The 18,145-nt window shown below is 36.6% G+C and overlaps 1 protein-coding gene across 2 annotated transcripts in view; it reads right to left on the bottom strand.

Annotated features, from left to right (window-relative positions):
• Window positions 1-4,031: 4,031 nt before the first annotated feature.
• The window catches only part of grm8a (glutamate receptor, metabotropic 8a), a 211,252-nt gene continuing 197,138 nt past the window's right edge, over window positions 4,032-18,145 (bottom strand). The window contains exons 10-11 of one of the 2 annotated variants that reach the window (XM_058417469.1): window positions 5,439-5,685; window positions 4,032-5,158 (exon numbers count right to left, since the gene is read on the bottom strand). In XM_058417469.1, the coding sequence (XP_058273452.1) occupies window positions 5,106-5,158; window positions 5,439-5,685 (300 nt within the window). In that variant the 3' untranslated portion in view covers window positions 4,032-5,105. The remainder of the gene's footprint in view (window positions 5,159-5,438; window positions 5,686-18,145) is intronic. The other variant, XM_058417470.1, reaches the window with a different exon arrangement.

The following is an 18,145-nucleotide window of genomic DNA, read 5'->3' as shown; positions in this document are numbered from 1 at the left end:
TACTGGCTTTCTTTTTATATTCAATATTTCTTTAGTTAATGCCTTTTCAAAATATTCATCAAAAATATGTTTGCAATTAAAGTACCTTAGTTATGTAAATCTGACTTGCTGCAGCCTGGGTTTACTCATTGCAATGTATATGATTTGATGTCAGTCTTCTGATGAGTAAATCAAGATTTATATTCATATGTGCAATTTATGAATAAATCAATTTGTGTCTAGTTTGCTAAATGGCTTTCCTGTCGAATGCCCTAAAACCCTGAACCAACCCAGTGATGCTACTAGTGAGAATTTTTATAGTCAGATCTGTGTATAAATTGCTAAGAGGTTTGGCTGTGTTATTGAGATACAAGATGATACCTACAGTGATGTGACCAGAGGAACGTCAGAGAAATTTGAAGATGTTCATCCTCTCCACCCTCTCACATAGATGCACTAATGTGTGCTAATCTCTTCTCTTCTGTGGGTTGGCAGTCAACTCCTTGGTATTGGTGGCGTTTAGGGAGAGATTTTTGTATTGACACCATGCCACCAGATCAGCCATTATCTGCAAATTTAATAATGCCTCTAAGGCACCACAGTTTTATGTAAAGTGAGTGTAGCACATAGGGCATAACACACAGCCCTGGGAGGTTCCTAATTCTTATAGTCCATATGCTGGGTATGCAGTTGCTGATTCCAATCGAATAAGGTCTGCCTGTCTGTCAAGGACATATTTGTAGACAGTGGGGGTCAGGCTGAGAGTTTTTATTCAGTTACGATGGATTGAGTGTATTGAATGCTGAGCTGTAGTCAGTAAATAGCATTCTCACATAGCTGTCCTTGTTCTGTCAATGTGAGAGGGTTGTGTGAATGGCAGTGCTGATTACATCATCTGTGGACCTGTTTTGATATCAAGCAAACAGGAAATGGTCTTGAGCATCCAGTGTCCTTCTGAATATGGACAATGACTAGGTTTTCAAAACTTTTTTGGACAGTTGATAGTCATTAAGACAGGTCACTAAACTCTGGGAAGTGCACTTTGCTGCTTGTCTTGGAGAAGATGGGTAGGAAGCTAAGCTGTTTTCATGTGGGTTTATTCTTCTCGGAGTCTTACCCACATCTGCAAATGAGACTGCAACTTATTTAATTTGGAATAAGAATTTTGGAAAAATAACTTACACAATACCACCAATGAAAGAAAAATTTGATGGACAAAATATCAGTTTTCAAGTGTTGGGGTGTAGGGGCCCTCCCACATACCATAATTAATTCCTCTTTATTCTGGATAACCTTTAAAATTCAGACTCCCACACCACTCACCAGCTAGGAATAATAGACATGATTTATTTGATATGTGAACACAATAGCCTAACTCAGTGTCAGTATGTGCAAATGGACATTCTCTGCTCAAAATGCATTGCACACATATTAGAAAATGTCACTGGTAATGGGCTTATTCAATTTTTAAAGAACTCTGTCTGCTGTGACATTTAGAGGGATGGAAATTCACACTGGATAGCCTATGGGCCACTTCAGGGATATAAATTCTCCATGCAGCTCTATGATGTCTTAACTACCATTCGGATGATGAGAGAACAAGCTGCAGTTTTAAATCCAGGAAAGAGCAAATAAATTTTCACAGCCCCCATAAATAACATAAATACCATATTGAGACTAAGATTCACCTACAGTGTTAAAAGCTTCTTATTGAGGATGCCTCTTAATGTTGTTCCCCAAAGCACATGAACAACTGATGATCAATTCCACTCTTCTACAAGGGGCCTGAAAGCCCTCAGTGGACACTGGACTGGGCACATTCTCACTTGCAAACAAGTTTGTTGTTTCCATACAATGCGCACTGAATTATAATCCAAGGAATTTGCCAAGTCAAGTTATGGCCAGTCAAGCTTTATGTCTTTATCTCTGAATCTTCCACTGATTCATGTAGCAAGTTACTCAAGTTGTAGTTTACACTGTGAGATCACTGTGTAGGTGTGATGTGAACACCAGACACTTTCAAGTTTCAATGTTGGAGCTCTGAGCATAAAACTTAAAACTGTCCAGTGAGCACACCCAATACCACATAGACTTTTAGTCTTTCCTTGGATTACTTTTGGAAAGTACTAACAGCTACATTCCAGGAACACCCCCACAAGACCTGCTGTTTTGGATATACTCTGACTCTAATCTAGCCAACACAATTTGGCCCTTATCAAAGTCTATCAGATGCTTACACTTGTGCATTTTTCTGCTTCCAACACATCAACTTTGAGAACTAAGCATTTACATGCTGCCTAATATATTTACAGGTACCACTATAACAAGATTATCATGTCATTCACCTCAGTTCTCAGTGGTTAATATTGTGGATGCACTTGATCCTTTTTCTTTCAGGTTTTCCAGCAAGGTTTATATATATACATATATATATATATATAGCTCTGGAAAAAAATAAGAGCCCACTGCAAAATAATGAGTTTCTTATGTTTTTTTTCCTCCAGGTTCACGTATTGATGAGATGAAGAGTTTTGTTTCATTTTTTGTGAACTGTTGACAATATTTCTCCTAAATTCAATATATAACTATTGTTATTTAGAGTGTATATTTAAAGGAAATGACAACACGTCAAAATAACCCAAGATCATGCAGAGCTTTAATAACTCAAATAAAACAAAATGCAAATCATTTGTAAACAGATTGTGTTAATGCTTTGGATCAATAACATTAAGAAATCAGTATTTGGAGGAATAACCCCGATCTGCATGAGTTTTGGCTCCGTGCTCTCCACCAGTTTCTCACGTTGCTGTTGGGGAACTTTATACCACTCCTTTTGCAAAAAAGCAAACATCTCAGCTTTACTTAATGGTTTGTGACCATCCATCTTCCTCTTCATGACATTCCAGAGGTTTTCAATAGGGTTCAAATCTGGAGATTGGGCAGTGGTCTCTTATTTTTTTTTACAGAGCTGTATATTTATATATATTTCTCCAGACATTCTCAAGGCACATGCAGTAATTAAAATGTAAAGATGTGCATATGAGTCATGGTAGAAAGTCTGACAGCTATGAAGGGAAAAGACTTTCTTGCCCGAGGTACTATTTGATAGTTCAAAAAGTGTTGTATTTCCAGGAACCTTGTTATATTTAGTCAGATTAAACATCAGGGCCTGTCTGTTGGGAACTCAGCTAACTGCCAGCTGTGGGGGTTTTTTTTGGATCACCCTGACATCTATGTTTTGAGGAAAAAAACCTCATGCAGTCTTAACATGAAAATCATCGTCACTATTCTAAGACAAACTAATAGATACAGGCTTTAAAGTTCTCTTGTAGATATGAATTTGTTTTAAAACATTTCCTTTGGGAATCATGTTCAATAAAATTCAACAGGCAAACATACCAGACAGTGCTTGAATAACTGAATATCCATTTGCCAGATGGCGGTCTGGAGATTAAAGTTGTTTTCTTTCACCTCTTCCTTTGGGGATCAGGTCCATAAACAACAAAGTAGCATGTAATTCTGGAACTAATTATTTTCCACATTGTGCACTTCTGCTATACCACAGTTTTGTAGGGAAAGCTAGCAAACGTGAATGTAAACTTGAAAGGCATGTAAGTGTGGTAAATGCATGTACGGTCGAATTATCACACTACACCGTGTCAGAAAAGTCAAGAACCAGTGGGAATACGCTGAGCAAAATTTGCAAAGACATGATACAGAGGCCGAGCAAATGTATAGCGTGGAAGGGGGAACATGATGAGTTGTAAATAATGAATGCAAATTTAAGTGTATATAGTTTTACTCTCAGTGGTTCCTGACTTTTTGTTTAACTTGTACATGCCTTTATGAATATTTTCTCTTAAACGGTACAAAGTTGACGTGGTCAAATACTAAAGATCATACTGAAGACTACAGATCATAGCATTTTGGTAAATCTAACATTCACTGTGAGAGCCAAATTGTTAACTAAGCGCTGAAGTATATCCATAAACAAGTGACATTTAATCAGTTTACTAAATCAATCAACTAAGCTGAACTGAGCAAATTAAATTGAACTGATTCCCCACATCTAAACATCACTTCAGTTCCTGTAGTAGGAAACAGTGTCAGTTGGTTTAATCTGATTATATAAAATGTAAAGGTATTGCACTGTAAATATTTGATGAATATAAATAAGTAATCAAAGCCATGTGAAGATTCGAAGTGTGAACAAGAACTATTCAATTTCTATCAGTTGATTCAAATGCAAAGAAAATCAAAGAGATTGCACAGAGATGCAAGAGATTTTCTCCTCCTCAGCTTCTATCGTTCTGAACCCATGTATAAGAAGCTGTAGCTCACTGAATGACACTGTATTTTTAACTGGATAATTAGGTCACATGTTGAAGTAACATAGGGCTACTGGATTGAGATTTCTGCTATAAATTATTAAGAATTTAATTCCACTGCCTATATGTGAGTGACACATCCTCAGGCTTTTAAATGTACATCTAACAACGCTACACATTTGCAAAACATTCCTTTATTATAAATAAATCATTTTTGTATAAAAAAAAATGGCATGCGTCATTCATGGCACTTACAGTGTCAGCTATAGTCCATTTAGCCAATACAAGACACAGCTCATCTTGTTATGCAGGTTTCGGACAACGTAGAACAAGATTAAAAATAAAATAAAATAGCACATCCACAAAAATACATACAATAGGAATTACAGCAAACATGGTCAACTCTGGTAGATTTCATATGTCTCATCTTTTTTATGTTCACATTTCAAAAGGTTCAATGGAAATACCAGTTTCACATTTCTTTTTGCACTGTTTTCATTGGGATGCTTTTTATGTTTCATTTTTTTTTCCTTTATTTTTTATTTGCCACAGCTGCAGAACTGCATCTCTGTTTGCACCTTTTTCTATGATTGTGATTGTGCTTTAGTGTGTGTGTGTGTGTGTGTGTGACAGTGGTGGTAACTCTGGATTGCACTGGTGTGATACAGTGGTCCCTTTCTCTCACAGGTTTAAGTTTAATGCAGAATGACAGGAAGTCTCATGCTCAGTTGCCTGTCAGGATCACATGACATGTCTTGATTTGGAGAGGCTTCACCCCTCCATGGAGGCAGTCCCATCTCAGATGGCGTGATTGGTATAGCTGACATATGTCGTCTTGGTGGAGGGTGCTGCTGAACAGTGGAGAAACATTTGAACAAATGCATTTTCAGTCTCATTTGCATCACTATGTTCGTCTTTGCTCTCATGGATGAATTATAGACAGCTTCAACAAAGACCTTTAAAAATTTCAGTTATAAAACTGACAAGCAGGTGAAGGTATACCAGCTCATTACAGACCTTTAATGAGCTGTAGTAATTAAATTCAAGCTTTATTTTTTTTTTTATTATCAGTGTTGCATTAATACTTTATAGCAGCTGCTGTTACCCAGTATATCTAACAGGAACACTCACTGTTGGTCTCCATGCTTTCGCAGAGCTCTGTCTTGACCTCTCCGTTGGGGCGATCACCTCCTTTCTGCGTCAGCTTACCCGACATGGTGGCTGCAGTGACAATGGCCTTGAAGCTGCGCTTGCGCTTTGGCACATTCTGCTCTGGGTGGAAGATGATGATGTAGACCTTCGGCATGTAAAGCATCCCCAGTGATACAGAGGCGCTTAGACTCAGAGAGATGGTGAGGGTGGTGGTCTGGATGTACATCTGAGAGGGACAGCAGTGAAAAAAGAGAAAGGAATTTTATGAAAATTATCTTTAAACAGCATATCAAATCTTATTCAAGTCTATTTCTCTAAACAGTTAATGAAAAACTTAACTTAATTAAAGGGAAGGTTGTTTCCCTCTCCATCCATTTAATTTTTAAAATTATTATTTTTATTGCTCTAAAAGGTGTCAGAACATCATTTTATTGGCCTGCTTTTACAAATACCATGAAAATATATGGAGACCATGATCAAAGCAACTAAAATAAAAGCATTGGATTAAATTGCCCCAGTGGGGGTAAAATGAGGTTTATTTCCTTATGCATGTTGCTGGGTTTGGGGTAAAATAAGCTTTACACTAGTAAAATTTTTAATTAAAAAACCTCTGGACTGAACAGCTGATATGTGATGAAGGCTGATGTATAAGCAGATAATACACCCCTTTTCTGGCACAAAAATGCAATTACAATGTATTATTTTGTAATGTAGTTTACTGTCACAGTTTATTTCATTATAAAGTTGTGAAGTTGAGTAGCTCGTAAGTGACTACTGCGAGGTTGTTTTGTGTTTCTTTTATGTCAAGCGTCAGGGATATGTGCTTGTCTTGCTGTGCAGATGTATTGTTCAGTGCTTTAGCTACAATACTAATACTATCTGACATGTTATTTAACAAAGTACACAGATTCCATCCACACAGTGCCAGCGCTAGTCAGGTGAAGGGCTGATGGGGTAAAACGGCACACCAGGCCTTTTGAGGATACAACTGCTCTGCTTTAAAGCTTTGCCAGCAATCCATTTTCATTTCAAGGGGAACAAAATCAACTGCTTTTCAACCATTAATCCTCATTTTCAACCAATCACTTTGTTTTAATTTGATTAAATTTGCAAAAGTTGATAAATTGGTTTGTATTTATTTATATTTCCACTCAAACAAACAAATTATTTCGTGTAACTGTTGGCAGTGGCCGTTGGATGCAGAAGGCTGCAGTTTACTTTAGTTTTAGAGTTTACACAGTCTTAGTCAGTGAAATTACTTACTTATAAGAAATAAGTAATTAACATTATTTATTGATTGTCATGCAAGGTATATACCTGAATTGTGAGCAGTGTTCCAAGGATAGGCATTGGATCCAGGCTGATAAATGAGTTGTTGAGCCCACAATATCACTGTATTTAATGTAGCCTAAGTTTCTCAACTCCCTAACACCCTAATTAATTGAACTGGGTCCTGCAATTTCTGTGAGATTGTTTTCAACTTTTTTGCACATCAAAACAAATGAAATGTCAAAATACACACCTACACTTGGGTAGATAGTCCACTACTCTAAAAGATGAAATTCAAAGTTTTGATTGACTGCTAAAATACAAACGAAGATAGAAAATATATATATATATAATCAAGGCAATAAACTGGAATAAATTCAGAAAAAAATGGGTTTCCATCAATTTCATGATGGATAGGGATTGATAGTTTATTTTCTTGTATGTGTCTATAATTTAAGACATGAATTCATAAGCAGAACATATATTTACACTTGTATTTTCATAGACATACAATGGATGCCAAAATTAAAATGCAAATGCAGTCTGCTTGCCTTTCAGATTTCACTATTTAAAAGGTATGGTTCTGTCATATCAAAAAAAAGCAATGCAAATCCCTCCATTTGCTAATGCACTCTCTTATTGTCAAAAATTGCAATGAAATGAAATACACTTGCAAGCCTGTTTGCATCTCTCAATGAAACACTATGGGAGGGACTTTGCACTGCAGACTGCAGGTTTCCGAGGAAGTGATAACTGACAAAAATGTCATGCAATGATCATGAAATGCTTGTAATCGAATATAGATAATGTTGAGAAGCTATATGATAATAGATAAATTATGTTTTAATGTTTAGCGTCTCAGACGGTTTGATCAGAATTGTATTGTTCTAATAGCTGACATATAGACTCTATCAGAAGGTTTATCACTGTTTATACTGGACTGTCCAGTGCCTGACAATTAATTGATGCAAAATCATATAAAGAGATTTATTAATATTGTTCCTCTTTATGACAGACACAACCTCTCCCAGCTGGTCAAGGATCACGTAAGCCCAAAAAAAGGACAAAGATCTTTTAAATGTTCAGTGAGTTTTACATGAGTTAGTATTTCCCAGACAATGTTACTATAATCTTCTCATTTCCTCCATAATTTCCTTATTTCCTTCAAATAGCAAAATGTCTCTCCCACAATGTTTCAATGACAGACATACACTATAAGCCCAAAACGTGGACACCTGAACATTGCACCCATATGAGGGCTTTCTTCAAACTCTTGCCAGAAACTTGGAAGTACACACTTTATCATTGCTGTAGTGTTACAATTTCTTTCACTGGAACTAACAGAATGCCTATGACAATGCTCCTGTGCACAAAGCCCCAGAGCTCCATGAAGACATGGTGTAGAGGTTAAGGTTGAAGAGGAAGAACTGGAGTGTCCTGCACAGAGCCCTGACTCTGACTCAACCCCACTGAACACCTTTGGGATGACCTGGAACACAGACTGAACCCCAGACCTCCTCACACTTACAGCATCAGTGTCTGATCTCACTAATGCTCTTGTAACTGAATGGTCACTAATCCCCACAGACACGCTCCAGCATCTAGTGGAAAGACTTCACAGAGGACTGGAGTGCATTATAACAGCACAGGAGAAATAAATCTGAAATGAGATGTACTACAAGCATGGTCAGTTGTCCACAAACTATTTTCCATATAGTATAAAACTGACAATGAAAATATAAATGTTAACATGGAAATGTGTTTCATTATTAGACCATCAGGCAGAAAGAGAGTGCATTAGCAAATGGAGGACTTGCTCTTGCTTTTTTAATATGGCAGAACCATACCTTGTTAACACTGAGAATGGAATGGCAACAGACTGCATTTGCATTTTAATTTTACCAGCCTTTGTATGTTGTAGTTCATGAAAAACTGTTTTGCATATGAATCGCAAATAAAGTCCAGAATATGCTGCCAGAGGAAAGCTTTCAGTATCAAACACTAGAACCATCAAACATTAAACAAGAACCCATGAGGAAACATTCTATATAAGACCAGTTCCTCTTAGCTATTCTTATTCACATATTTTCCCACTACATGACGTATTTCCCTGTGAAACACAATATATTTGGAATATTAAGGATGTTTGACAGGCGTTAAGTGTCTGTTTTCTTAGTCTTTGGCAATGGTGAACTTTGAAGCATTATTCGTTCCTTATACTTTAAAAACACTGTTGTTTTTTACATTGTTCTACCAATTTTCTGCAATATACTTTTACTGTCCAGTGTCCCCTCTGAGCCTGGTTCCTCTCAAGGTTTCTTTCTCATGTCATCTCAGGGACTTTTTCCTCCCCACTGTCTCCTCAGGCTTGCTCATTAGGAATACATGTTAGGAAAAAATAGTAACTTAACTTTAATCTTTATCATTTTTTCTATCTTTCTCCACTTCTGTAAAGCTGCTTTGAGACAAAGTCCATTGTATACAAATAAATTGATTTGAAAATACTGTTATATTTTATTGGCTAGTTTTATTTTACCATGACATAAGGCATGCTATAACTTGGGGAGTGTAATATCACCAGTCGTCCTTTAAGAACATGCAATCACTAAACCCGAAATGTTTGAAATGTTTGCATGGAAAAGATGGCAGACATTGCAAAACATACGTTTAATATAATCAAATTTATCTAGCATTTTCTATTATAAGAAATCCATCAGTAAGTTTCACATTGTTTATTTTACTGATAGATAAGTTTGTTTCTTTCTAGAAATATATGCTTAAAGCTTTTTATGCCAACAGAACAAAATGATTTCAAGCCTAAAATGTCTGGATTTAGTAATATCTATTATTAACGCTATTTTAATCTTAAAATAGGAAATACTAGATCAGTTTGACTATATTTAAAAATATTTTCACTTCCTAAGACCATAGCAGGTCAGCCTGACTGATGATTAGTGAGTGAGCTCTCCACGCATTGCTGCCTACACATACAGTAAGTAGATTCCATTTAATGTAATGTCTGAATTTGTACACCATTTCCTAATGAAAGCAATGCACCTGCTGTTTTTTTTTAGACACATACATTCTCTAAGGGTGTGAATTGGTTTTGTATCCATGTTTCCGGCAGGGAATAACATCGCAGGTTTGCTTGGAACTGATCGTCAGTCATGCATTAAGCAAAACACAGAGAGGGAATGAGACAGTGAGGTAAAGAAAAGATAGAGAAACATTTTTTTATAGTTTGTATATCTGCTGCTTAAGAGATTTATATTGCTATGGACAGGATAACAAGGTGTGACAATGAAAAGCATGAATATTTTGGCACACTTTTGTGGGATCTTAGTGTTGGTCTGGTGCCAGTGTGTGTGATTCACAGCACTGAGGCTCACTGGCATTCACAGCTGCTTGGATAATGGCAGAGTAAAAGAGAACTGCCAAGAGAGCTCGTTTTATCGTGATCCCTTTATCTTACTAAAAGAATCACAAATAAACTGTTGACCTCAGAGAAAAGTGTTTTGGAGCAGTTAGTTTGTCTGTCTGTGTGTGTGTGTGTGTGTGTGTGTGTGAACAGGTTACCCTGTCACCTCATATCATCACTTATCATCTTACATGCACACACACATACACACACAGCCAAAATGATCTCCTCCATGTGCAACAGCCACTGTGACATAGTGGAAAATTAAGAATTATAGATTTCATTGAGCGTCTCTGACTATACAGGGTCTTACAAGAAGAGAGGAAATGACACATAACAAACAACTGAATTTACTCTGAGCTTTGGCTTAAAATATATTTCCGTGCAAAATTTCTAATTCTGTGACTGAATAATCAGTTAGAAACATCACCTGAAATGCCTGATGTACTTATGTATGGAAAATTTATAATGAAATAAACTGGTAGCGTCCTCATGGTACTTTAAATCTTTGCAAAAGGACAACTGCATAGAAAACATCATTCTCTGAATGATCACCAGCTAAATGGAAAAATTCAGAAGGCTTGTAAAATTAGCCTAATAGAAAATAGGCCAAAAATGTATTAATGTTCATGCATTTTCAGTAAATGATGTGTTTTAACAAACAAATTGCATGTTAAACAAAAATAAATACTTAAATATTCATTTAAAGAGGAATTCATGAGTAAGTACAAGAAGAGGCAAGACATGTTTCCGATAGAAGGCATTACTACTGGAATTAATATAGTGCTCAATAGTAGTTAAACAGGATTAACTCCAGTGAAAGACCTTAGATTGGGGGAAAATGGACTTAACCTCCAAAGCATCTAGGGAACATGCAAACTCCATGCAGAGATGGGAATTAAACCCCCAACCCCAGAGGTGTGAAGCCAATAGGCTAACCACTAAGCCACTATATCCCTTCACCATGGTTAATCAATGTTCCTGGAAAGTCATGCTGATGAAATACAGCATGTAGGACTCCAGAGGCACCCCAATTGTGCCCAACTTTATAGAATATAACTTTACTGATCTTTCTGGCAAATAACAACCGAAGAGTTAATCTGATAAAATGTGATGTTGGGTGAGGAGGTCTGGGGTGCAGACTTCTAGATTTTTGGGCACCTAATGTTGCTGAACCCAGAACTGACCAACTGAATCAACCCCAGATCATAACACTGCCCCCACAAGCTTGTATGATAGGCACTAGGGATGATGGATAAATCACTCCATCTGCCTCTCTTCTTATTTAGATGCTACCATCACTCTGGAAGAGGGTAAATCTGGACTCATCAGGACACATGACCTTTTTCCATTGCTCCAGAGTTCAATCTTTATGCTCCATAGCAAATTGAAGCCTTATAGCAAATTGAAGCTTTACTGATGGTTTTTCTAAGGTTACACAGCAGTTTAGTCCCATTGAGATCTCTTCGCATTGTGCATGTGGAAATGTTCTTACTTTCACTATTAAACATAGCTGTGAGTTTTTTTAATTATCATGATCATTCAAGATTTTATTCCAAGCAAGGTGATTTCATCCTCTAAGGTGATGGTTCACCATTATCCTTCCATGTTTTAATAATGCATTGGACAGTTCTTAATCTAATTTTAATGGCTTCAGCAATCTCCTTAGTTGTTTTCTTTGCGTGATGCGAGCCAGTAATTTGACCCTTCTGAAACAGAGTAACATCTAACAACACAACCACATAATATGCCTTCCTACATGGTAGTTTAAGAAATGAGAAGCTACCCACTGCATCAGTTAGGGTTAAATAACTTGTTGCCAGCTGAAAACATATTAATCAGTGCAGTAATTGTCCAATGGAGGGCTCTTACCTATTTACTTAGTTGATTCCAGGTGGTGACTTTTTTTGGCCAGGCAATCTGTGTGTGTGTGTGTGTGTTTCTGTGACTGCTTTGGTCTACTTGTCTTTTGTGTATTCTGCCAGATGGCTGCTGGGTTGAATGTGTTTACTTCTCAAAGTTTATAGAAATGTAAATCTGTGGTTTCATCTAAAGCCAAAATGCCGAGTGCAATACCAGATGGGAAAAGGTACAAAACCACACCATTGTGAGGTTGCAGGCTACTGCACTAAGTCAGCTGCTATAAATAAGTCAGTGTACAGTACTTTTGGTTTTAGTATTTATGGGATTTTTTCATTCGCCTTTCAAGACGTTTCCTTATCTGAGCAAGATCATTAAGGGAATGCACATATATAAATATACACAAATCATTCATACGATATATATTTAACTATTTACATGAGACATTGAATTAAACTGTTCTGAACCTGAAGTCTACAACAGAGCCACAGCAGCAAGCTCACCTTTCTGTTGTAGTAAAGAATGAGGAACAGTCAGGAGTAACTATGAGGATTTTAAGGGCATAGTATCTGTGATGATTTTAAAGGTCTAGAAGCAGAATTTATACCAAGTATATAGCAGTGAAACAACATGCATGCCCAATCCTAAAATAAACTGGAAGGCAATGAATGGAAACTAAAATCAGGTTAATAATGACTAAGCTTTTTTGCACCCAAAAGTAGCTGAGCTTCAGAATATTGAATTAGTTGCAAAGTATGACTGACTGATCTCAAAATACAAAGCATTCCAGTAATACAAATGGGATGAAACAGGTTATTAGAGGAAGGATATAGTTTAATTTTGGGGATTGTTCTTAGCTGAAAGAAACTGCCTTTAACAGTTGCATTAAAATAGTGTTCAAATAGCTTTCAGTAAAAGAGTACCCCCATTTCTTTCAACATCTATTAATTTATTTGAATACACTGGATTTAGTTGAAGGACTAAATCCACATCCACTTTAAGCATCCAGTTTAAATTCATCGAGCATCTGTATTGAGCACTGGTCAGCTGTTTGCAGAAGCTGTCCTCAGATGGAACCCTGGGGAACCTCAAAAGTAACTGTGATGACTGAAGAAAGTGGATGCCTGTTTTGAGTACCATTACAATGTTCCATCATAGCCACAAATCTCATGAAGAAATACCCCCGTTTCCCTCTTTCCACCTCTATTTACCAATGTAAAACAAAATAACTGTGTAAAAGCAGTTGCTCTAATAATATAACATTTAAAACGATCCCTTAATATGCCTCACAAAATTGTCAGGAGACACACAATGATAAGTTAAACTGTGAACAACGTTAACTGGTAATGAGATTAGATAGTTGTTTGAAAGCCCAGTGGTGTCCAGTGTCCCTTAACAGCAGATCTTTTACCTGAATAAAAGATTTCCTATTTATATTTCTACTTGAGTTAAAGTGCAAACATATTTGAAAATGTACTTGGGTGTCAAAAGTACTCTGAGCTATTGCAGTTTATGAACAATTTCAATAAAGGGAACCTGAGTGACTACAGACCGAAGGTAGCTGTTCATATCTTTCCCCACACAGGTCTCCTTAATAGAAAAAATGAATAATGATAATAATAACACGCTCATTATAACAAATAGCAGCAATAACTCTCAGAACTTTTATTACTTTTGTACATTTACAAGCAATGCATACGGACCAGAAACCTCATGCAAAAAGAGAAAATACGAGCTATTACTTACTTCAACTTTTAAAATAAGGTGGTATCTTGAGGAGATGTGCTTAAGTAAATGTCATGTCCCCACTGTATTTATTGTGCCCCTTTAGCTGAAGTTAGACTTTCACTCGTGGTCACCAGTGCCAACAGCAAGTAACAGGTCAATGGTCACTTAAAAAAAGAGCAGTTTCAGTACCCACAAAAAATCCCACTGGAATTTCAGTTTGTCCCAGAGGATCTTATTAGATTTTGACTAGTGTTTTATTTGAAAGAATTATTGTAATGTTATAGGAAAGTTATTGAAAATTACAGAGGGTGCTTTGGGAGTTTTCTAAATAATTCTTTTGGGAGAATCCTAAATGATTTTCATTAAAGTCCTTTGTCAAAAAAGATTCCAATAAGAAACTTGTGCAGAATTCTAATTAGATTTTTTTTTTTTATCAAATTTTGAAACTGTCCCTATAAGATTCCTTTAGAGGAACTGTCTTATAGAACAGGACATAAAAATTTTGTAGAGCCACTTCTACACGCTTTATTAATGGGATCCATTTTGGTTCCTATTCAGATCTACAGTCATGTGAAAAAATTAGGACACCCCATGAAAGCCTTTGTTTGTTTTTTTTAACATAGCCAAACATATGGGCATTGGATCTTCATTTTAACAATAATATAATATAACAAGTAATATAACTAATCAAATAAAACCAAAGAAAAGTCTTTTTTAAATGATCTGTAAAATGTCATTTTAAAAAATCCTATTTCTTGTGAGTAAAAAGTAAGGACTGGTGTGTTTTATTACATTTATTTGTACTTAAAATGGATAAAATGACCTCCCGGTGTATCACATCAGGTGCAAATTATTAGAACATTGTTCCATAGCATTTTGAAGGAGGCTTGTCTTATTTAAACCTCAGACATTTAGCTTGGTTTGCTCTTAATTGTTGAAGTGAGAGGTATCACCATGCTGAGATCTAAAGAGCTCTCTGAGGTCTTCAGAAAGTAGATTGTTGATAGTTCATGAGTCTGGTAAGGGATATAAAAAGGTTTCAAAAGAATTTGTAATCAGCCATTCCACTGTCCAGAAAATCATTTACAAGTGGAGAACATTTAAAACAACTGCCCACATGGCCAGGTCAGGCCATCCAAGCAAATTCATCCCAAGAGCAGACCGCAAGATGCTTAAGGACGTCTCCAAAAATCACAAGACCTACAGCAAGCTTTTGCTAGAGTTTATGTAAAAGTGCATGAATCTACAATCAGAAGGAGACTTCACAACTTTAATTATTATTAATAATTATTAATAAGGAAACCGTCTAAAAATCCATGAGTGCAAGACTGAAGTTTCCCAAAGAACACAGAACCAAGACTTCTGGAATAGATTAGTCTAAAATTGATTAGATGAGTCTAAAATTGAATTATTTGGATATCATAACAGGGCATGTTTGGTGTAAACCAAATATAGCATTTCAGCAAATGAACCTCATGCCAACTATGTAACATGGAGGTGGAAGTGGACTGGTTTGGGGATGCTTTGCTGGAGCAGGACCTGGCCAGATCACCATCATATAATCCATTATGAATGCTACATTGTATCAGAAGGTGCTTGAGGAACATGTAAGACCATCTGTCAAAAAAATTGAAGCTAAAGCGGAACTGAACCTTGCAACATGACAATGACCCAAAACATACCAGTAAATCCACCAAGGACTGGCTGAAAAGTAAAAAATGGAGAATTCTGGACTGGCCAAGTCAAAGCCCAGATCTAAATCCTATTGAGATGCTGTGGGGTGATTTGAAATGGACTGTGCATGCAATAAACCCCCCAAACATCACACAGCTGAAAGAATTCTGCATTGAGGAGTGGGGGAAACTTTCTTCCAGTCAATGTTAGAAACTGGTAGACTACAAGAAATGTCTCACTGAGGTTATTTCAGCCAGTGGGGGAAACACTAGCTATTAGTACGTAGGGTGTCATAACCTTTTCCATTTTTGTTGATTTCTTTTGTTTAATAAGTGAAAACAAAGTGATAATTTGTTGTTCACATGCAGTTACATCCCATTCATCTACAAGTACAAATTAAAACAAGATCAGAAATTGACATGTTGACATTTCTTAATAAAGAACTGAATATTCAATGGGGTGTCCTAATTTTTTCACATGACTGCATATGGGAGTTCCCTACAGTATCATCATGAACAACAGCAGGGGGAATAATGCTCTATAGTACTGGCTTTAAGATCCTCAAAAATATCACACTGATCTCCCACATAGACCTGAATAGGAACCCGAAACATCTCAATAAAAAAAAATATCATGTAGATGTCCTACAGGATATTTATGTTTTAATAAAGAATGGCTCCAATATTTGATAGAAATTCAAATTAGAATTCTGTACAAGGTTCTTGTTTGAATCCTTTAAGATTTTTTTGGACAAGGATACCCTGAAATGACCTGAAATCAGATGGGAAAACTTTATAAATTCTGAAAGTTTTGAGATACAGTGGATGGAAGTAGATGGATCTCTGCATGTTTAAACATTCTGGAACTGTGCCAGAACATGCTGGGGTTAGTCACTGCAAAATGTCATGCCTCAATAAATCTGAACAGTCAGATGGCAGCTGAACAGACAGGACAAAATCTCCAGTCAGTAGATTCCTACTTTTGTCAAGTCGGAGGATTTAAATGCCTGACTAAAATTGACAAAAATAAATAAAAATAATAACATTTTACAAAAAGTTGTGTAGTTGAACCAGCTACTGAGGGTTCCAATCCCACTGCTGTGCATTTTGTATTTTCTTCTGTAATTGCAGCCTATATAACTTCCAGTGTTTCAGCTCTTGACTCCAAAAGAATTTCTTGTTGTGCCACGCTTGCATGGAGTCTTGACTGGGTGTGAATGACCTTTCTTAATTTATACTAGAAAGGGAGGATAATAATAGTGAGCTTGTTTATAGATTGGTGAGACTCAGTGAAATATTATCCCTCTTACTCTGTGTAATAAATGCATTTCTTAAAGTATGTGGACACCTGACCAATCACAACCATGTGTGTCTGTTAAAAATTTCATTCAGCTACAAGAGCATTAGTTAGATAAGGCACTGATGTTGTAAGAGTGAGGAGGTCTGGGGTTCAGTTGGTGTTCCAGTTTATCCCAAAGGTGTTCAGTGGGGTTGAGTCAGGGCTCTGTGCAGAACACTCACGATCTGTGACTACAACAAACCATGTCTTCATGGAGCTCAGAGGGCTTTGTGCACAGGGGCATTGAAGGGGCCAGTGAAGGGAAATTGTAATGCTACAGCATACAAAGGCATTCTAGTTTTGTGTTTCCAACTTTGTGCAAACGTTTGGGGAAGAACCACATATATGTGTGATGGTCAGCGCTCCACATACTTTTGGCCGTATAGTGTATTTAACTGATTTCACACAGAACTACTTTAAGCACATTTGGTAATTTGGCGTTTAGTCAAAATATTTGCAAAACAGGCAGTTATGAAAGTTTATCTTTTTTAAGTTGTTAGTTATTCACCAAGAGTCATCTCTTCCAGCAAAGCATCCATTATAAATAGTCAAGTTTTTAAGATTTATGAATCGATCAGTATGAGGTGCTCAGAAATAGGGCAAACTTAAGACTGTGCAGGGTAGTATGGGCAAAGAAATATGTTTCTTATTAGGATTCTTTTTTTAAATTCATATTTAATCACATTTCATCCAGTCTACAAGAATATGAAAAGAGACTCTACAGTTTCATTCCAAGCAAAAATGAAATCTCATCAAGTGAACATACACTATATGACCAAATTCTGTGGACACCTTACCATCACATATATACAGTATGTGACATAACAATGTCACATATATGTGTATCTCTTGCACACACATTTGGATGAACTGGAACAGCAACTGCATCGGAGACCTCCTCACCCAACATCATTACTTGATGTCACTAGTGCTCTTTAATGATCTCTATATGTGATGAAAAACACTGTTCAGTAGGTGTCAATGGGCCAGATGTAAAAAGGTCACCATTCAATTATCTTATGGTCATGAATTGGCCATATATAATCCAGAATGAGAAGCACACACTTCAATGTGTCCAAAAATGAGCTATGATGAACTCTCGGGTCCTGATCCGGGACTTTCCTAATGCTGTCATTAAAATATTGTCATGCTCCTCTGCTCCCATTAATTAGCTTGAAATGTCATTGGAAAGAGAACTATGACTTTTAATAGTTCACTCTCACTTCAAAAAAAACTAAATCCTGGGGCATTAAGAAATTCATTGAAACAGCATCTGGGAGTTTTCTCCCATCATTCACTTATGTCATTTTATGAGTCAGATGGAGAAATAGACAAGGGGTATGAGGTGCATTTCCTGTTGCTTTTTAATGCCCACTCACTGGTGTATCTGACATCCTGT

Source organism: Hemibagrus wyckioides, linkage group LG19, assembly GCF_019097595.1.
Source record: "Hemibagrus wyckioides isolate EC202008001 linkage group LG19, SWU_Hwy_1.0, whole genome shotgun sequence".
Taxonomy (NCBI): Eukaryota; Metazoa; Chordata; class Actinopteri; order Siluriformes; family Bagridae; genus Hemibagrus; species Hemibagrus wyckioides.
This window is presented reverse-complemented; position numbering and strand designations above follow the sequence as displayed.